Here is a 23,289-nt window from a genome sequence, read left to right on the forward strand (position 1 = left end):
AATGACATGAGACAAAGTATATGTGAACTGCTGTATGAAAAGTGAATTTACTCTGTAAATCTTCACCCAAATCCTAAAAAAAAAAAAAAAGTATGGTGAAAGGATACAACCTTGACACACTCCCTTCTTGATTTTAAACCACGCAATGTCCCCTTGTTCTGTTCGAATGACAGCCTCTTGGCCTATGTACAGGTTCCTCATGAGTACAATTAAGTGTTCTGGAATTCCCATTCTTCTCACTGCTATCCACAATTTGTTATGATCCACACAGTCAAATGTTTTTGCATAGTCAATAAAACACAAGTAAACATCTTTTTGGTAGTCTTTGCTTTGAGCCAAGATACATCTGACATCAGCAACAGTATCCCTTGTTCAATATCACCTTCTGAATCCAGCCTGCACCTCTGGGAGTTCTCCATCAATATACTGCTACAACTGGTTTTGAATTAGCTTCAGTAAGATTTTACTTGTGTGTGATAATGCTATTGTGTGATAATTTCCACATTCTGTGGGATCACCTCTCTTTGGAATGGGCACAAATACGGATCTCTTCCAGTCAGTTGGCCAGGTAGCTGTCTTCCAAATCTCTTAGCATAACTGAGTGCCTCCAGTAGGGCACCAGTTTGCCGAAACATCTCAATGGGTGTTCTGTCAATTCCTGAAGTCTTGTTCTTCACCACCTCCTTCAATGCAGCTTCAACTTCTTCCTTCAATACCATTGGTTCTTGATCATATGCCACCTCCTGAAATGGATGAATGTTGACCAGTTCTTTTTGGTACAGTGACTCTGTGTATTCCTTCCATCTTCTTTTGATGCTTCTTGCATCATTCAATATTTTGCCCATAGAATCTTTTAATATTGTAACTTGAGGCCTAATTTTTTTCCTCAGTTCTTTCAGCTTGAGAAATGCTGAGCATGTTCTTCCCTTTTGGTTTTCTAACTCCAGGTCTTTGCACATTTCATTATAGTAATTGGCTCTGTCTGCTCGAGCTTCTCTTTGAAATCTTCTATTCAGCTCTTTTATCTTGTCATTTCTTTCATTTGGTTTAGCTACTCTCCATTCAAGGGCAAGTTTCAGAGTCTCTTCTGACATCCATTTTGGTCTTTTCTTCTTCCCTGGTCTATTTTAATGACCTCTTGCTTTCTTCATGGATGATGTTCTTGATGTCATCCCACAATACTTCTGGTTTTCAGTCAATGGTGTTCAATGCATCAAATCTATTCTTTGGATGGTCTCTAAATTCAGCAGGAAAATATTCCAGGTCCTATTTTGGTTCTTGTGGACTTGTTTTAATTGTCTTCAACTTTAAGTTGAACTTGCATATGAGCAACTGATGGTCTGTTCCACAGTCAGCTCCTTGCCTTGTTTTGGCTGAAGATATTGAGCTTTTCCATCGCCTCTTACCACAGATGTAGTCAATCTGATTCTTGTGTACTCCATCTAGCGAAGTTCACATGGATAGCCGCCATTTGTATTGTTAAAAAACGGTATTTGCTATGAATAACTTGTTGATCTTACAAAATTTTATCATGCAATCACCAGCATTATTTCTGTCACCAAGGTCAAAGTTTCCAACTACCAGTGATTCTTCTTTATTTCCAACTTTTGCATTCCAGTCACCAGTCATAATTAACAAATCTTGATTAACACATCTTGACTGGCCCCTCCCCTTACCTGATCCCTGGCTGCTGCTCTGCTCTGTCGTGCCCTCTGGCTTCTCTTTTCCCTGCTTTCTTGGCTGTTGGGGGCAGGGCCTGGGTCACTCCCCTTACCTGGCTCACTCCCCTTACCTGGATCACTCCCCTTACCTGGATCATCGGCTGCCGCTCTGCTCTGTCATTCATGGAGCAGCAAGTGGGTTCAAATTCCTGCTCTTTTGCTTAGCAGCTGAATTGGAACTGTACCTCTAGAGCTCCACACACCTATAAAAATGGCTAAAATTCACAGGACTGACTGTACCATGTGTTGCCAAGTATATGGAGGAAGGATTCTCCAACACTACTGGTGGAAATATAAAATAGTATAATAACTTTAGAAAACAGTGAGAAGTTAAAAATTTAATCCTGCATCTACCATTTGATCTAGCCATTCTACTTAAGGTACACAAAGAAAAGGAAATATTTATGCATGTAAATATTTGTATGTGAATATTCATAATAGCTTTATTTATAAAAATCAAAAACTAAAATCTAACACAAATTACCATCACCAGGTGAATGAATAAACTAACTGTGGTATACACGTACAACAGACTACTACTCAGGAATAAGAAAGAATGAATTAATGATACATAAAGCAATATGGATAACTCTTTAAATAATTATGCTGAGTGAAAGAAGTCAACGTAAAGAAAGTTCACAAGGTATGATTCCATCTACATAAAACTCTGTTGTTGTTGTTGTTGTTATGTGCTGTCAAGTTGGACTCGACTGATAGCAACCTCTCCTTGGGTTTCCGAGGTGGTATCACTACGGAAGTGGATTGCCCAACCTTCCTTCTGAGGAGTGGCTGCTAGGTTTGAACTGCCAGGCTTCTGGTTAGCAGTCAAGTGCCTCAGGCACTACACTACCATGCAAACTAATCTCTAGTCATAGAAAGCAAATCAGTAGTTGACTACAGAGGGCAAAACAAAAGGGGTGACAGAGGGGTTTACAGACAGGCACAAGGGAACTTCTGAGGATAATGGCTAGGCTATGTTGACTATCTTGACCATGGTGATGGTTTCACAAGTGTATACATTTGTCAAATCTTATCTAACCTTAATACTTTAAATACCCGTAACTGAATTTATGTCAATTATAGCTAAATAAAGCTGTTAAACATATACACACACATCTCCAGATCCCGTCCCCTACTTGACCACAGCTACCCTCCATCACTGCAAGAGAAGGCTGCTAGTATATTCTCTGGAGGGGATGAAATAAAGTCTCTGGACTTGGGGAACAACTTGCATAACTGATAATGGGGCTACTGGAGTTCTGAAAACAAGGGTTTTAAGTAAATATTCATTTACTAAGTCATATTAGCCAAACTGTAAATCAAGGGTAAAGGCAGTAAAAAAGTATTTTCAGACATGGAGTCTCAAAAAATTTACTTTGGTTTCCCTTCCTGGAGGAAGTGTGGTATCAAAACAAAGGAGCAAACCAAGAGAGTAGACACCATGGGAATCAAGAAGAATGGGATTCAATCCAAGAAATACATGAAAGGAATCCTCAGGATGATGATTATGAAAGAGATCACCATAGAAATCTGTGTATCAGGCATAGAGAGAGTCAGGAATTTCAAACAACAAATTTAAGACAACAGAATACATTAAATATTTATGTTACACTACACATTTTATTTATTACTTTACTATGTACTTCCTTGCCACCTCAACCTAGAATAACAACTGCATGAGGGTGGTTTTTATTCCCTTTTTATCCACGGTTCTATCTCAAATATGTGTAAAACAAAACAAAAGAAACCAAACTCACTGCCATCAAATCACATCTGACTCACAGCAAGCCCTCCTTGGGTTTCCGAGGCAGTATCACTACAGAAGTAGACTGCCCCATTTTCCTTCCGATGCCCCATCTTCCTTCCAACAAATATGTGTAAGCCTACCTGCTACTTATCTGGCACTTAAAAAAATTTTCTTGATAAATAAAAATGCTAAATTTTGGCCTATGAATCACTATATATCTATATCTATATATAGTAGTAATTACATTATATCTCAGAATGACCACTTAAATCGAAACAAAACAAAAAAACAACCAAACTCACTGCTGTCCAGTCCATTCTGACTCACAGAGAACCCTCCTTGGGTTTCTGAAGCAGTATCTCTATAGAAATAAGACTGTCCGGTATTCCTTCTGAGGAGTGGCTGGTGGGTTTGAATCACCACCCTTCTGGTTAGCAGTCAAAGGAGATTTTAATTTTATATCGATCTACAGACTTTTATGGGCTGTGACCAGTAGAAATAATTTTATTGTTACAAAACAGTCTAAATTCTATTAATTTTATCTAGTTCCCAAATATGATGGGAGAAAACTTGAGAATAATCAGTTGATTCCTTTTTCATAAAAATTCCCAACATAGCTCATATAGATAAACTCTGACAAAATCAACTTTCAGTGGAAACAGACAAAAATGGATAAAGACTTTATTTTATTTCACATTTAATATTTTATCACCTGATGCTCCACCTCCTGAAGTAAGGATTCCAACAGTTCTGTTTCTTGTGTTAGGGATGTCTTCTGGCCTGTTTAGAAATATCAAAACACCAACACACAGGCTCATTACTGGTTTAAGAATGATACTAACTTTCATTGAATATATTCAATAACAAGGAATCCATTTCAAGGAAACAAAAGTTTTTAATTTTTAAAAAAATTACCTTCCCTGAAGATTCTCGTAGAGTTTAGTAGAATGAATAAAATACTGTAGTTGCTTTGAAAACACAACTTCAGAACCAACTCTAACTACAGTTTTAGACAAAATTCAAGTTTAGTATATCAAATTCATCTAAGAAATGTACAATAACAATATACTTTTGAGCAAAATATTTACTTTTATAGATCTTCATATTATTTTTGGAAGAAACAATAATGTTAATTTCACTGCAATCAATATATTCGGAAACAATTCCTCCCTAAAACTTAACTGTGACTTAAAAAAGAATGCATTAAGGGGCCAAAAGTTTATGTTGAATGTCAGAAGAGATACATCCTTTGACTAGAGAATGACCTGTATAAACAATGCCCACAGAAGTATAAGAGACTCAAAAAACTAGGCAAACAGGGATTAAGGAATTCCTATTATAAAAAAGAAGAAAAAATATGGCTTTACACATTTAGAAAAAAATTATGCATATTTACCAAATCACACTATTATTTGCAGGGAGGGAAGGGGGCACATCCCACAATCTGAAGAGCTAGACCACCATCTGTCTATCAGTTGGCAATACTGTGGCGACTTACATGTTGCTATAATGCTAGAAGCTATGCAGCCATTCCACCAGTATTTCAAATACCAGCAGGGTTATCAATGGTAGACAGATTTCAGCAGTGCTTCCAAACTAACACAGACAAGAACAAAGGCTTTGTGATCTACATCTAAAAATTAGCCAATGACAACCCTATGGATCACAACAGAATACTGCCCAACATGCTCCAAGGCAATGAGCCCCTTAGATTGAAAAGCACTCAAAATGGACAGTGACCACAACAATGGACTGGAGCGTATCAGCGATCATGAAGATGGCACAGGACAGCAACGTTTCATTCTGTTATACACGAGGTCATCATAAGTCAAGGCCAACTCTAAACAAAAACAGCTAGAAACATACACCATGAGGTGAGCAAAGGTTTCACTGGTTTGTAGTAGTCGAATTTTACATAGAAGGACATCTAATACATAGAATTTTTATTTTCAACACCAAAAACAGAACCTCGTGAGTACTATAAATAACACATGGCAAAATAAATTATCATGTGCAATCTAGTATTATCAATCCCATCCCAAAGTCTTAGAGATAAGACATCAGCCCATGGCACAACACTCCTGCACATGGATTGATTTAAAAATCAGTGGTAGAAATTGTAGTATGTATAAAAGTCTAAAATTCTTCATAATACTAAGTGAGATTATAATAAGACAAGATTCCTGTTTATTACAAAAAGCTATCTAGGAATCACAAATTACAGTAATTTCTCCTAACAGAAAATAATGTGAAAAGCACAAAAGGAGGGATATTTAAGTTACTGGAAAGGGAAATTGCTTCTTTCTGTGAGTGATATATTTAGTAAAATGAAGAGATCAATATTGTTCTCTTATTTGATTTTTGGTTGATCAAATTAAATATAAAGACATAAATGAAACAATGAAGCTAATTCACCCAAGAAAAGCAAGGCTACACACAACTGTGTGTTTGGAAACTATTTAAGACCACACTGACAAGAGAAAAAGTCCTGAATTTAAAAAATTATAGTACACATCAATATTCAAATACTCTATACAGCATAAATAAACTTAAGGGACTCTCAAACAGCATCTAAAATACTAAAAAAATAAGATCTATATGTATGGTTAACTATAACTAAGGTGCTAAGAACAATTATGATTTTCATTTAGATAAAATCATATACTTGGCAATGCCTGGCATATTCAATGCCAATGTTTTCTCTTCTCATTGCTCCACTGTGCAAATGAGCTGTGCTGTTCAATCAACTAAAAGAATGATTTTCAAGACTATTTGCTGCTGGATGTCTGGGAAAAAAAAATTAAAATTCATATAGTACTGTAATTATAACATAAAAATGATTTGTAAAATGATATGCAAATATCCAAGCTCAGAAATATATGCATCTTACCAAAGAAGTTAAATATAAATTGATAAAATAGTATTTTGGTTACCTCAAGCAGACACACGCCCTGGAGAGAACAATCATGGGAGAAGGAAGGGCTGCTTATGCACAGGGAGACAGCTCAGGGTGCAGAAGAGTATGAAGGGATGGACACTGGGAGGAGGTAACTATGGGGAGGAAGTGGGAGGGGAGCTGCTGCATTGTAAATTTTGGTCAATGACATGAGACAAAGTATATGTGAACTGCTGTATGAAAAGTGAATTTACTCTGTAAATCTTCACCCAAATCCTAATTAAAAAAAAAAAAAAAAATAGTATTTTGGATGGCACAAGGTATGGCTAAAACTTTGGAGAATTAAGACATCAAATAAAAAATTATGTGTTCATACTTTATTAAAGTGTATCTATTTCATGCTGGACTATAATAAGAGTTGTAAAGTTCGTTCAAGTCAACAAAACACTGGATAAACTAAGACTGGTTAAACTCAAATGATCACACACATACAAAAAAATATCCTCCCAATACACTTAGCATTGGTCAGGTCTTCACATAAACTCTATGCTCAATTTTAAGTGCCCCAATCAAAGAAGAATGAGGAATCTTTGAAGAAGCAAAAACATAAGCAATAAATACTATTAAAGATTAAAAATGACAACTACTAGAAACCAAAGAACTAAGACCCCAAGACCTTACATCACTAACAAGAAGTGGGGAGGGGGCAATTATGCACAATTATCAGTTGTTCATCTTCAATGAAGATGAAATGAAAAAAAAAGAGGGGGGACAGCAGTAGAAATTTTTAATTTTGAATCGAAAAAAATGCTACCTAATAATGAGGACCACTGGCCATTAACATTGCTTATCCAAACAGCTATGAAATCTTTTGTTACCAATCATTTTAAGTACAAGTTAGACTCTGGTCCAGTATAACAAAATGCAGTTGATTAAATCTCAAGATTCCTTCTCAGTCTTTAACAACTCACCAATATTCACTTGTCAAAGACTGAAACTACAAGGCAGGTCAAAGCCCCATGTACCTCAAGCAGCAGAAAACACACTCACCCATCAGTGTTATAAGTTTGTTCTTCAGCTGCGTGTCTAACCGTGCAATCATCATCTCAAATGCATTCCTAATTTCCCGAACACGTTCATCTTTCGCATATCTTACAGCCTCTACATTTCTTTCCTAGAAAATAAACAGGCAAAAAGAATTTTAATTTAAAAAACAGAAGCAAAGAGACATTAATGCAATCACTGTAATCATCCTTAAATTCAGCTGACCCAATTTCCTCTTTAAAATACTGTTGATAAATCGTAAGCAATCCGTTGCTTTAAAAAATTCAAAGCATTAAACTGAACCAGGGGAAAAGAGTCTTAAAATCAACAATTAGAATATAGTAATAAAGAATATAATGTTTTAACATTTAACCAAAAAGGTCTATGATTACAAAATACTGGTTTAGGTCATACATTCACAAGACATACTCAAACTGAAAAAGCATATCAAAGGAAGTTCACATCCTCAAAAACCTTGAGTAAGTGAAATTAAAAAATAAAAACAGTACCGACTCTAGTTTAATAAAGTTTTCCTTTTTTGTTTCTTTTCAACACTAAATACAGGAGGAAATAATTAAGTTTTAACAAGTCTGTTACATAATTTTTCATTGCAATGCTATAGGAAATAAAAAAGAAGTTTTCCTATAGTTACTATTATAACATAAATAAAACCAGTGAGATGCTCAACCCCAGAAAATAACCCCTTATGGGTTAACAAAAGATGATGTTGCCAAAAGAAAACAACAGGAAAAACAAGTTGTTAAATGAAGACCAAGTAGAAGCTTTCCAACTTGCAAATGGTTTATATTCTTAAATGATTTCATAGGTCACATACATGGCAATCAAAAACACTACTTTCTGTATAAACAGTGTAATAAATAATGATTTGGAACTTAATTCCTGAAAGGATGAAATGAAGATGATATCCTGTCCTTAAGTTTGCAGTGGTCTATAATAACAGTGATTCTGGTAACAGGAAAGATTGTGCTTCCAAAGTATACTTTTATTTGTTTAAAGCTTATCATACTTTCCCATAGAAATAGTAGTATAAATGACAGCTTCCTAATCAATTCGCCAAAGCTCACCCTATGTATCTGAAAAGTACTGTTAAGAATGACTCTTTCAACTCCGTACAGAAATGAATTTTAAGTTCCAATTCAGGACACTGGAAATAGTTCATTCCTTGGCAACAGAAATTCTCCCAAGAATGGGAAAGCCAAAGAATAAATTACTTAAGGACAGTGTAAAACTCAATATTCATTCAATTTAGGCATCAATTTTTTACTTTGTAAGAAACAGATTTCTCTTAGCTCACTAACAGATTCTCTAATTCTAACAAAAGGCTCCAACTGCTTCTCTAAAGTCCAGGGCTTTGGGTGAATTACTCAACTAATTTGAAGTTAGTAAGAGACTGACTACAGATGCATCCTATCAAATTTTCAACTCTCAAAAATCTTGATTTAAACATCTGATTGATTTATATTATAGAATATAGAGCATATTATTATGTAATACAGGATATAAAAGGGATGACCTTTTAGGAGCAGTCTTACCACTTCTTGAACTAAACTGATCAGTTCCATGAGACGCCGACGAAGTTTGGCTACCTCTTCGTTCACTTTAGTCACATGCTGCTCATAAATTTCTGCCAAAGGTTTAAAGGTATGTCCACCATGCTATTTAAATGAATGACAATAACTTTAGGACATTTTCACATACCTCACCTACATTTATATTCCATATGTAGCACTCAATGGACACGAATAAATTGCTAAATATTTTTAAATAAGTTTTACCTTTTGGGCTGCCATAATTTTACTGAAAGGTCCAGAACTCATTTAAAATCACTTGACTCATGTAGGAACTCCTTCAACATTTCAGTAAAACAGTTTTAACAAAACATTAAAACCTATCCATAAATCTTCATTCATTACAACAAACTAGAATCCTTGACCATGACCCAAGCCACCTCCCACTACCTCATCTACTACTGATCTCATTCATACCCAACACCAGCCTTCCTGCATGTTCTTAAACTTCTTCCCACTAGGCCTTTGAAAAAGTTGTTCCCTCATTCAAAAATGATTCATCTCCATCTTCCCTCCTCTCAATCTCCACCTCTTAAACTCTTCTGCATCCTTTGGAGGTTATGTCAAGCTTAGAGAGTCAGGTCCCATAGTCATTCACTCTCAGCACATCAACAATTAAATACAGAATCAGTACGTCTTACCATTACTACAGACTATAAGCATATAATTTGATTAAGGAGAAAATCACTGATGACTGGATCCCCAGTCTCCAGCACAGCTGAATGCAGTCACTCATTGCAAGATACTTGAGGAAAAGACCCACAGTTCATAATTGGCAAAAACAATGAACTCCACTTCTCAGGCCACAAATTAGAGATAGAAGGGCCATAAAAATTAGCCTCACAAATCTAGTGTTCACAAAAAAAAATTTAGAGCTATCAATCTAAAAACAGTTTTCTATTTAGCATTGGAGTTATTAATTCTCTTGATTGGTATACAGAACTATTAATTATCTATTTTAAGAGACTTCTTGTAATAGATATGATATTACTGGAATTATCCTGTTCACTCAAAGTATCTTGTCATGTTCTCTAAGAGACTACTGAAGAAAGTTGATTTTTGTGTGTCCATGTTAAGTGGACAAGAATGGAAAAGAATGGATTCATTGCCTCTTTCAAAGTCTGTCTACGGGAATTTAACTTTTTCTACTCAGCACATTAGTATTTAAATTCAAACAGAACGTTCTCTTAATTGACTTATAAAACTTAGCCACAGGTCCCCAAAGAATGATCAATTCTCAGGGCTAACAGACAATCTAGAAGCCTGTCCCCACAATTCTACCACTATGGCTTACGTTCTCATCAAGAGTCTAATAATCTATTCTGCTTATTCTCAAACCTATTTGTACAAATTATAAAAAAACAATGTAAGTAAAATAAAAAACTACCTCTTAGGCAAACTAACTTGGATGCCTTAGAATTCATAAAGGTAGGATGCTTTAATTTGGGGGAGGGGACTGTCAGATTAGAATAGGAAAAAAGCTAAATGATGGAAAAACCAGTTGAGCTTATAAGAGCCAGATAAGTTGTTTAATAAGTGTCTAAGTTCTTACTCCATTTTTAAGAAGCCAAAATTGAAGCTCCTAGCAAGTATATCAAATCAACTAATCCTTACTCAAAGAGGTGATCCTACAACAAAGAATGTGCAAATGAATACATTTTAAACGTTTTAGGTTAAAATTAAAATATTTATATAAGGGGTGAACATCTTACATCAATCCCCACCAAAAGAGGTTCTTCTGGACTAATAGGTGTGATACTTTTAACAAAGCATACATTGACAGTAAAACAAATTATTCTGTTTTATGCCTACATCAAGAAAAATTTAATACTGAGACCACCTTTAAACCGTAAACCAAAAATATGCCCTCAAATCTTCTTAAAACCAAACAATAGTTTGGCTTAACTAGTAAAGAATGTTTGCATTGAGCACTGTGCTCCTTTAAAAACTGTTTACAGATCAAACTGACAACAGCAACTCAAAAGATGAGATGCAAAGCTTAAGGGGCAGTGACTTTATGTAAATAAGGAAGGAACAATTTAGAAAAAAAAGCAGGTTTAGAATTGTTGCACAACCTATGTTGTATAATCAATGTCACTGAATTGTACATACAGAAATTGCTTAATTGGTATATGTTGCTTTGTGTATTCCCAACAACAAAAAAAGTAAAACAAAATTTTAGGGGGAAAAAAAGTCAGTGCTTTCTAATCACTAACTAAAAATAATACGCTGAATTTGTTCTGCTCACCATTCCTCCCCAAAGTGCACACTGATGGCAGATACACTTCTTACAAGTCCAGCAAAACACACTAAGTTTCTCATGGTGGTTTTCACATCTGTATATTATGGAAAGAAGAAAAACAGTTATACATTAAATTAAATTAATTAAAAATTAGAACATAATTCCTAAGTTTGAGCAAAGAAGTCAGGCAATTTTAAACAATTACATCATAGAAGACGATCTGGTGGCTCAGAAGGTTGGTAGTTCAGATACACTAACTGCTCCGCAGAATAAAGATGATGGGGCAATTTACTTCAATAAAGATTTACCAACTTGGTAACCCAATGAGGGCCACTATGAGTCAGAATTCACTCAATTCTCAGGAAGCATATAACTGTAAAATATACTCAATGGATTCTGTGACTTAAGATAAAGAATTAACATGCAGACAAATTTTCTGTAAAGTATTATGTCCATTAACACTTTAGGAGCTCTGGTAGTGTAGTGCCTAAGACACTTAACTGCAAACCAGAAGGCAGGCGGTTCAAACCCACCAGCCACTCCTCGGAAGGAAGGTTGGGCAATCTACTTCCATGGTGATACTGCCTTGGTAACCCAAGGAGGGGTCGCTGTGAGTGAGGTCTGACTTGATGGCACATAACAACAACAACAACAACAACATAACACTTTACAGTCAGTCTTGTGCAAAATGCAGACCAGTTTCTAAACAAAGTACAAATACAGCCTCATTGGTACAAAATAACAACCACAGCATCACTACAGATAATAAATTTTATCCTACCACTGTATTTTAAGGAGCTCTGGTAGCACAGTGCCTAAGTCGCTTGAATGCTAACCAGAAGGCTGGCAGTTCAAACCCACCAGTCACTCCTCAGAAGGAAGGATGGGCAATCTACTTCCGTAGTGATACTGCCTTGGCAACCCAGGGAGGGGTCGCTATGAATTGGGGCTGACTCGATGGCATATAACAACAACAACAACATTTTGGGCAAATGTTTATCAGATTATGAGTCTATACCTACTTGTGCATGTTGTATGCATATATACTTCTACATGTGACTAATACTAGCAATAATCAAGTTAGATGTGATTAATAATATAATGTAGTATCAGATCTTCATGGAAAAAGAGTAATTTCTAAATTTTTCCCTTGCTTGTAAAGCAGAAACAGGTGTATTTTTTAAAAATTATTTCAGGAGGAGACTTCTGTTAAGATGGTGGAATACGCAGAAAAGCTACATAGACCCTCTTCAACAAAGAAAAGAGAAACCAAGTGATACAGATACAGAAGATAATCCTGGAACCCTGAGCTTTGAAAAGAAGGATACAGAAGTAGATGAAACACCGAAGAGTAGAAGAACATGAATGAAAACAGTCAATAAAGAGACAAACTCAGCTGCAGACTCTCAGCTATCCTGATGGAACGGACAGCCTGAATATTTCCAAGTGGTGCTAGCACTTGAAAAAATTGGCCCTGCTTGCCATGGGCTACACGGACAAGTGCACTGGTGGCTGATGACTAAAAAGGGAAACAGCAGAGAAGGAGACAAACGAAGCTGTGGACTTTCAGCTGTCTGGAGGGCACAGCCATGTTGAATGTTTACAAGCAGCAGCCATTTTAGATATTTAAAGTGACAGCATTCTCATTCAGATTCCAAAGACCTAAGAATAGGTTCCATTTGCTAAGGACAGCACAGACATATAGAAGGCTGGTGACTGGAAAAGAGACAGATGGTGAGTGCATAAATGCTGCCAACTAGAGCAGAGGAGCACAGTACCCTGCTTACTCAGGTAACATCCAAAGTAAACTAAAATCTTGGGAAAATTACTCTAACATACAATTACCAATTAAATATAAACACAAAAATGTCACAATGTCTTAGAGACAAGAAACCATCACAGTCCACACAAAAAAGCAAGATAAAGCAGTAGAAACAAGGGACCAGGATACAGACCCAGAAAATATCCCCGAGGAAGCAGCAGCACTGGAACTCCCTGACAAGGAATTCAAAAGTATAATATTTACGTACCATCAACGCACTGAGAGACAGATCAGGGAAAACACTGACAAACTCAGGAAAACACAGAGAAAACCCTAGAACAATTTGGGTAGGCAATACAAGAACAAAATGGCAAAATAAATAAAAAATTAGAAATGATACAAAATCTACAGATAGAAATCCAGAATATTAATGCTAAATTTTCAGAAATAGGTAACACATTGAATGGCCAAAGGAACAGAACTAAATCAATATTAGACAGAATTAGTGAGATTGAAGACAAATACCTCAATATTTCTTTGGAAAGGAAGCAATCAGAAAAAAGATCAAAACTCAATGAAGACAGCCTAAGGTTCATGTGGGATACCATCAAAAGGAATAACTTACGTGTCATCGAATTCCAGAACAGGAAGATAAAAAACCACAAAGAAAATTGTCTAAGATTTTTGGAAGAGAATTTTCCTGATATGATGAAAGACAAGAATATGTCCATTCAAGAAGTACAACGAGAAGATGGTGGAATACGCAGAAAGACTCCACAGATCATCTTCAACAAAGAAAAGGGGAATAAATTAACACAGATACAGAAGATAATCCTGGACCCCTTAGCCCTGAAGGGAAGGACATAGAAGTGGACTAAACTCCAACTAGCAGAAGAATTTGCATGAAAACAGTTTCATGAAAAGGACACATATGGAGCTGTGGTCTGGCACCAATCCTGATGGCACAGATAGCTTGGATATTGCCGAGTGGTGGTAGGATCTAAGAATTAACCTAAATATCAGCCCTGCTAGCCAGGAATTGCACAGAGGACTGCTCTGGCAGCTAGGGAATATAAGGGGAAGCAGCAAAGAGGAAGGCAGGCTGAGCTGTGGATTTTTGCCTATCCTGAGGGTGCATTAATGTTGAATGTTTACAAGTGGTTTGATAACTGTAGATATTTAAAGTGACAGCGTTCTCCCAGATTCCAGAGACTTAAGAATAGGCTCCACTTGCTGGGAATCTAAAGGATATTCTGGATGAATGGAAAGGTGCAAGATTCCCCTTGTTACTCTTATACCCCACACCCTCTTGTAGAATGGAGATGCAGCCATTCCTCACTCCCACCAACCTTCTGTGCCAGTAGGAATTGCATCCCAATCTGAGTTCTCGGACGGAGCCTGGGTGCCCTGCCTTGCCCCCATTTTTTCTTTTTTCTGTTTTCTAGTTTGTTTTTTTTATGTTTTAAAACTACTATCATTATTACTACTTTTGTTCTTTTTACTATTATTCTTTATTCTTCTCCTCCCAGGTTCTAGTCCTCAGCTTTTTTTCTTTTTCCTGTTCTTGGTTCCAAATTATTTTTCTTTCTCATGGTTAACCCTGTTCCTTGTTTTTTGTTTTGCATTTTTTCCCATTTTATTCTTCATTAGTCTCTCTATCTTTTTTGTCTCATTGCCCTCTCTCCAGATATCATTTTTTTTTTCCCATTCTTCTTTTTTTGGTTTTGTTTCTGTGTAATTACACAGTGTATTTTTTGCCCATTTACTTTTACTTTTTTGATGGTTATTCAACTGTTATTTTTGTCTAACTGAATGGAGGACTGCAAAAGTTCCCATATGACACAACTATACCCACACCTCCTGCAGCTTCACTTACTGAGTGAGACCCACCACTTCCTTTTCCACCAATGGTCCAACGATAAATAACCACCAAGAAGAGCCTGATTCACCCTTGGCTGCTCTTCCAAACAGTTAACAGAGACCTAAATACAACACCACCACGATGTCTTGGAGACAAGAGACCATTCACAGTCCACACAAAGAAGCAAGATAAAATGGTAGAAACAAGGGAGCAGGATACAGACCCAGAACACATCCCTGTGGAAGAAGCAGCATTAGAACTCTCTGATAGGGAATTCTAAAGAATTATATTTAGGTATCTTCAAAGGACTGAGAGACAGACAAAGAAAAACACAGACAAAACCCTACAAGAATCTGGGAAGAAAATACAAGAACAAAATGGCAAAGTAAATGAAAAATTAGAAATGATTCTAATCTACAGATAGAAATCCAGAAGATTAATACTAAATTGTCAGAAACAGATAACAAATTGAAAGGGCAATGGAGTAGAACTGATGCAACGGAAGACAGAATTAAGGAGACTGACGACAAATACCTGAATTTATCTTTGGAAAGGGATCAATCAGATAAAAAATCAAAACAAAATAAAGAAAGCCTAAGGTGCATGTGGGATACCATCAAAAGGAATAACCTATGTGTCACTGGAATTCCAGAACAGGAAGAGATTAATAAAACCACTGAGAAAATTGTGGAAGATTTGTTAGAGGAGAACTTCCCTGATATGATGAAAGATGAGAATATATCCATTCAAGAACTCCAATGAACCCCAAAAAGGAGAGACTACAGAAGAAAATGACCAAGATATATCATCATCAAACTCATCAAAACCAAAGACAAAGAAAGAATCCTGAAAGCTGTACAGGAAAAACAAAAAGTTACTTACAAAAGACAACCAGTAATAAGATCTGATTTCTCAGCAGAAACCATGCAAGCGACAAGGCACTAGGATGGTATATATACAACCTTGTAAAAGAAAAATTTCCAACCAAGAATGATATACCCAGCAAAATGGTCCCTCAAATAGGATGGTGAAATTAGGACATTTCCAGATAAGCGGAATCTAAGGGAATTTGTTAAAACCACATCAACCTTACAAAAGATACTAAATGGAGTTCTTTGAACAGAGAACCAAAAATAGCAAACCACCACCAAACATTAATACACAAGATAACATAACCCAGAAACCACATATCCAAAATAAAATAAGCTTACAAGATTGTAAACAGTGAACCAGAGACATCAATTGGCAAGTGAGGACCACTACAAACCAAAAAGAGGGGAAACACTGTGTAGTTACAGAAATTCTAACTGGTGAAGTCAAGAGAGTTGCAAGACAGACTGTTCTAAACTAGAGAACAAATTTATGAAATCACAGGGTAACCTCAAAGAAAAATGATAAACCTACACACCACAAAAATGAAGCCAAGCACAAATATTCAGCAAATACTAAAACAACAGCAACAAAGGAAATAATTACAAGATTCATAAAAATGAGCTGAGCACAGAAAATAACATGGATCAAGAATCCAGGGACACCATGAAAAAACACATAACAAAATGACAGCAACCAATTCATACTTGTTGATAACTACACCGAATGTTAACGGATTAAATGTATCACTCAAGAGACAGAGAGTTGCAGACTGAACAAGAAAACAAAACCCATCAATATGATGTCTACAAGAGACACACCTTAGAGACAAAGACAAAAATAGACTAAAAATCAAAGGTTGGAATAAGATTTATCGACCAAATGGCAACCATAAAACCACAGGAGTGAAAATACTAATTTCTCATCAAATTGACTTTAAGACAAAAACCACCATACGAGACAAGGAAGGACATTATATAATGATTAAAGGATCAATTGAACAGGAACATATAACATAATAAATATCTATGGACCCAATGAAAGAGCCCCAAAATACATAAATCAGACTTTAAAAGAGTTGAAAAGCCAAATAGATGACTCCACAGTCATAGTGGGAGACTTTAATACACCACTTTCCATGAAAGATAGAACAACTGGAAAGAAACTCAACAAAGATGCAGAAGAACTAAAGAATACAATGCACCAAATTGACCTTACAAACATCTACAGAGCACCACCCAACAGCAGCACAATATACATTCTTCTCCAGTGCACATGGAACATTTTCCATGATAGACCATATGTTAGGCCATAAAGCAAGCCTTAATAAATTTCAAAACATTGAAATATTACAAAACATCTTCTCAAATCAAAATGCTATCATATTAGAAATCAACAATAGAAAGATCAATGGAAAAAGAGTAAACACTTGGAAACTGAACAACACCCTCCTTAAGAAAGACTAGGTAAGAGATGAAATAAAAATTGAAATTCAAAAACTCCTTGAATCAAACGAGAATGAAACACAACATACCAAAGTCTTTGGGACACAGCAAAAGCAATAATGTCGGGCCAATTTATAGCAATACATGGACACATCAAAAAAGAAGAAAGAGCCAAAATCAACATTTTAAATAAACATCTCCAAAAATTAGAAAAAGCACAGCAAGAAAAGCCTACAGTCACCAGAAGGAAGGAAATAATCAAGATTCGAGCAGAAATCAATGAAACAGAAAATAGAAGGGCAACAGAAAAAATCAACAAGACCAGAAGTTGGTTTTCTGAAAAGATTAATAAAAATGACAAACCACTGACAAATTTAACAAAGGAAAAGAGGGAGAGAATACAAATAACTCGAATAAGAAATGAAATGGGTGACATCACAAAAGAACCAACTGAAATAAAAAGCACAGTATCAGGATACTATGAAGAACTGTATTCCAACAAATTTGAAAATCTGGAAGAAATGGACAGTTTTCCAGAAACACACCACTTATCAAAACTAACACAAACTGATGTGGAAAAGTTGGACAGATCCATAACAAAACAAGAAATTGAACAGGTCATCAAAAAATTACCAACAAAAAAAAGTCCTGGCCCAGACATTATCACCAGAGAATTCTACCAAACATTCAGAGAAAAACTGACACCATTCCTATGGAAACTATTCAAAAACATAGAAAAAGATGGAATCCCTCCTAACTCATTCTATGAAACAAGCATAACCTTGATACCAAAACCAGGCAAAGACATCACTTAAAAGAAAAACTACAGACCAATATCCCTCATAAATATAGATGCAAAAATCTTCAACAAAATCCTAGCCAATAGATTCCAACAACGTATCAAGAAAATCATTCATTATGATCAAGTGGGGTTCATACCAGGTATGCAAGGATGATTCAACATAAGAAAAACAATCAACGTCCTCCAACACGTAAATAAAACAAAGGAAAATAACCACATGATCACACCAATTGATACAGAAAAGACATTTGATAAAATGGAACACATATTTCTGATAAAAACTCTCAGCAAAACAGGAATAGAAGGGACATTCCTCAATATACTAAAGGGCATCTATAACAAACGAACAGCCAACATTATTCTCAATGGAGAGAGACTGAAACCATTCCCCTTGCAAACAAGAACCAGAGAAGGATACCCTCTATCACCACTTCTATTCAACACTGTATTGGAAAGCCTAGTCAGGGCCATAAGGGAAAAAGGGAAATCAAAGTATCCAAATTGGTAAGGAAGAAGTCAAACTATCCCTATTTGCTGATGATTTGATCCTATACCTAGAAAACCCAAAAGATTCAGTCAAAAATCTACTGGAACTAATTGAGAGATTTAGCATCGTGGCAGGATACAAGAACAACATCCAAAACTCAGTCGGATTCCTCTACACCAGCAAAGTGATTGCTGAAAAAGAAATAAGGAAATCAATACCATTTACAAATAGCTAAACCAAAAAAAATAAAATACTTGGGAATAAATCTTACCAGGGACAGAAAATACCTATACAAAGAAAACTATAAAAAACTACTTCAAGAAACCATAAGAGATCTACATAAATGGAAGAACATCCCATGCTCGTGAATAGGAAGATTCAACATTGTGGAAATGTCAATTCTATCCAAAGCAATCTACAAATTCAATGCAATTCCAATCCAGATCCCATCAACATTTTTTCAATGATATGAAAAAACCATCACTAATTTTATGTAGAAAGGAAAGAGACCCAGGATAAGCAAAGCACTACTGAAGAACAAAGTAGGAGGTCTCACACTGCCGGATCTCAAAACCTACTATATAGCCACAGTAGTCAAAACTACCTGGTACTGGTATAATAGACACATAGACCAAGGGAATAGAATTAAGAACCCAGAAATAGATCCATCGACCTATGGTCAGCTGATCTTTGACAAAGGTCTGAAATCCATTAAATGGGGAAGAGAATGTTTGTTTAATGAATGTTGCTGGCAAAACTGGATATCCTATGCAGGAATATGAAACAAGATCTGTACCTCACACGATACACAAAAACTAATTCCAGATGGATCAAAAATTGAAATGTGAAACCTAAAACTATGGAGTTTCTCAAGGAAAAACTAGGGGCAAATTTAGGGACCCTAATATATGCCATAAATAGACTATCAAGCATAACCCAAAACACACAAATCGCAGAAGAGAAACCAGATGATTGGGACCTTCTGAAAACTAAATTTTTATGTGCTTCCAAAGTCTTCTCCAAAAGAGTCAAAAGAGAACCTACAGATTGGGAAAAAATATTTGGCAAAGATATATCTGGCAAAGGATTTATCTCTAGAATTTACAGAAAACTCCAACACCTCAATAACAAAAAGACAAATAATCCAATTAAAAAATGGGCAGAAGACATGAATAGACACTTCACCAAGGAGGATATTCAGGTGGCCAACAAACATATGAAGAAATGCTCACGATCATTAGCCATTAGAGAGATGCAAATCAAAACAACAATGAAATACCATCTTGCCCCAAAACTAGCAGCAAAGGTCAACAAGACAGAAAATAAAAAATGCTGGCAAAGATGCAGAGAGACTGGGACTCTCACACACTGCTGGTGGACTGTAAAATGGTACAACCACTGTGGAAAAGTAGTATGGCAATTGCTTAAAAAGTTGGAAATAAAAATACCATTTGACCCAGCCATTCCATTACTAGGTACATATCCTATAGTAGTGAGAGCCATGACAAGAACAAACATATTTACACCCATGTTCATCGCAGCACTATTTACAATAGCAAAAAGTTGGAAACAACCTAGGTGTCCATCAACTGAGGAATGGACAACCAAACTATGGTACATACACACAATGGAATACTATGAAACCCTAAAGAATAATGTAGAATCTGCATAACATGAATGAACTTGGAGCACATTATGCTAAGTGAAATAAGTCAATCACAGAAGGACAAATACTGTATTAGTCTGTTATAGTAAAAGTCAAGGAAAGATTTATCTATGGAAGGAAACTTTCTTTTTTGGTTACCAAGGATGGGAAGGGAGGGTTGGAACACTGTTTGATAGGTAGAGATAAGTATTGATTTGAGTGAAGAGAAGGACAATGTTCCAAATGTAAGTGATCAACATGGTGGAATTGAGGAAGAAGCAGCATAGAGAGGCACATGAGAGGTGCAGACAACAAAGATGAACCCTTTTGCATATACAGCACTGCGTTGTCAGTGAAAGCAGAAACTAGTATACAGGTGGATAGATGGGTAGACAGGCTGAACTACTAGGTATGTCTATGCAGCAGGGAGTACCCAAAATCATATATAGGGTTGGCAGACAATGGTTCTACAAGTGTATTTGTATGTTATATAAGAATTCCCAGGTATATAGCAGAGCTGAAAAGGGACAGGGTTGTAGTCACTTCTATGTCATAGCCAGCTACCCAAAGGGACCAAGTAGTTGTACCGGTGGGCTTGGACCATAGTCACAGAGAACATAAAACTCAATTGGCATAACATACTACACAAAACACTGTTTCACCTCCTACTTTGGTGAGTAGCAACTGGGATATTAAAAGCTTGCAAGCAACCATCTAGATGCAACAATGGGTCTCTTCTCGTCCAGAGCAAAGAAGAATGAAGAAAAAAGATTCATGGAAAGAATTAGTTCTAACCACTGGTACACCATGGGATCCTCAGCCTATACTACTATGTAACCAGAAGAACTAGATGGTGCCTGGCTACCACTGTCAACCACCCAGAGGGGGATCTATATAGGAGATCCTGAATAAAGATGGAGAACAATGTGAAATAAAACTCAAAATCATTTGGATAAAAAAAAAAGGGGGACGAGGTTTGCTGGTCTGATAGAGCCTGGTAGAACCACTGAGACTATGGCCCCTAGCTGCCCTTCAGGTCCAGAATTGAACCCACACCTGTGGCTTCCAGCCAAACAAAAGACAGACATAGGAGATGAGATACACTCCTTGGAGAGAACAATCATGAGAGAAAGAAGGGCTGTTTATGTACAGGTAGACAGCTCAGGGGACAGGAATGCATAGCGGGATGGACACAGGGAAGAGGTAACTATCAGGAGGAAGTGAAAGGGGAGCTGCTGCATGGGGGTAAATTGTAATCAATGTCATGAGACAAAGTATATGTCAACTGCTGTTTGGAAAGTCAATTTACTCTGTAAATTTTCACCCAAATCATAGTAAAAATTTTTAAAAAATGAAAAAGAAGTACAACGAACCCCAAACAGCATAGACTCCAGAAGAAAATTACCAAGGCATATCATCATCAAACTCACCAAACATAAAGGCAAAGAAGGAATCCTGAAAGCAGCACGGGAAAAACAAAAAGTTACCCACAAAGGGCAACCAATTAAATTAATCTCAGGTTGCTTGGCAGAAATCATACAGGCAAGAAGGCAATCAGATGGGACACACAAAGCCTGAAAAAAAAAACCTGCCTACCAAAGATTATATACCCAGCAAAACTCTCCCTCAAATATGATGATGATGATGATGATGATGATGATGATGATGATGAAATTAGAACACTTCCTGATTAGCAAAAATTAAAGCCATTTGTTAAAACCAGATCAGCCTTACAAGAGATGCTAAAGGGAGTCCTGTGGATAGAGAACCAACAACAGCAAACAACAACCAACCATTAATACACATGATGTCATAAGGCAGAACCCCACCTAGTCATGGAAGTATCCAACGTAAGATTACAAGATCATAAACAGGGAACCAGAGACATCAATTGGCAAAGGAGGACAACTACAAAACAAAAAGAGGGAAAAAACAGTATAGTTACAAAACTTCTAAATGGTCAGGATTTCCTAACAATTGCAAAATAGAACGGACTGTTCTAAACATGGGAAGAAAGTTATAAATCACAGAATAACTTCAAAGAAGAATGATAAACCTTCATATCAAAATAAAAAAGAGGATAAACACAAATATTTAGCACATACTAAAACAACAGCAACAAAGGAAGTGATAACACAATTCATTAACATGAAAAAGCACATAACAAAATGACAGCAACAAATTCATACTGGTCGATAATTACACTGAATGTTACGTGCTTTTCATGGTGTTGCTAATTTCTTTGTTCCACATAATTTTCTGTGCTGAGCTCCTTTTGTTAATGAATTCTCTTACCACTGTCAACCACTCAGAGGGGGATCTCTGTAGGAGATCCTGGATACAGTAGGTGAAAAAAAGGGCAAGGAGGCCACATGTTCTGACCTCCTCTAATCCCACAACAGGAAGACAGAATCACCATCAATAGCCCAAGGCCTATTCCTGCCAGGCCAGACATGCTGCCTTCCTCCAGCCCTTTCTCCAACCATTCCTCCCAAAGCACCAACCACTTTTCTCCTGGGTTCAATAATTCGCTGCAGTGGCCACAAAGAACTCACAGATTACGGGGTTTATTAGGGGAGCACCAGGCTACAATTCAAGTTCAGGAAAAATGCTCAGTCTCTCTCCCAGCCCACCGTCTCTCAGCCAAGCCTCTCACAGTCTCTCCCCCAGCAGTGCTGTCTTAGCAACACGTGTCTCTTGCATCTCTTTTCCAGCAGCACATGTCTCTTTCAGTAGTGCGTGTCTCTTTCAGCAGCATGTCTTCCTCAACCAGCAGTCAGAAAGTTCTACTTCTAGAAGGCCTCCTTTTGAGCTTGGCAGAGTGGCCACACCAACCAATCATAACAACAGAATTATAAGCACCTGAGAGTGCATTTTGGATTTTTAAGTGATAGCATTCTCATTTGGATTCCAGGGACCTAAGAACAGGCTCTGTTTGCCAGGGCCTGCAAGGATATATGAGAGGCTGACAACAGCAAAGACGATAGGTGGTGTGTGTATAAGTGCTGTCAACTAGTGAATAGAGGAGCACAGCACAGTACCCTGCCTGTATAGATAACATACAAACAAAACAAAACAAAAAATGAAAATTGTGGGCAAGTCACTCCAACATATAATCACCAATTAAATATAAACACAAAAATGTCACAATGCCTCGGAGACAACAGAGCATCACAGT

The 23,289-nt window shown here is 36.6% G+C and overlaps 1 protein-coding gene across 1 annotated transcript in view; it reads right to left on the minus strand.

Moving 5' to 3' along the window:
• The window catches only part of TRIM37 (tripartite motif containing 37), a 169,340-nt gene that overhangs the window by 132,919 nt on the left and 13,132 nt on the right, over window positions 1-23,289 (minus strand). The window contains exons 5-9 of the mRNA XM_007947920.2: window positions 11,246-11,333; window positions 8,962-9,084; window positions 7,415-7,538; window positions 4,181-4,248; window positions 1,925-2,031 (exon numbers count right to left, since the gene is read on the minus strand). Coding sequence (XP_007946111.1) covers window positions 1,925-2,031; window positions 4,181-4,248; window positions 7,415-7,538; window positions 8,962-9,084; window positions 11,246-11,333 — 510 coding nt within the window. The remainder of the gene's footprint in view (window positions 1-1,924; window positions 2,032-4,180; window positions 4,249-7,414; window positions 7,539-8,961; window positions 9,085-11,245; window positions 11,334-23,289) is intronic.

This window comes from Orycteropus afer, unplaced genomic scaffold, assembly GCF_000298275.1.
Source record: "Orycteropus afer afer isolate SDZICR_OR568_19922 unplaced genomic scaffold, OryAfe1.0 scaffold00196, whole genome shotgun sequence".
NCBI lineage: Eukaryota > Metazoa > Chordata > Mammalia > Tubulidentata > Orycteropodidae > Orycteropus > Orycteropus afer.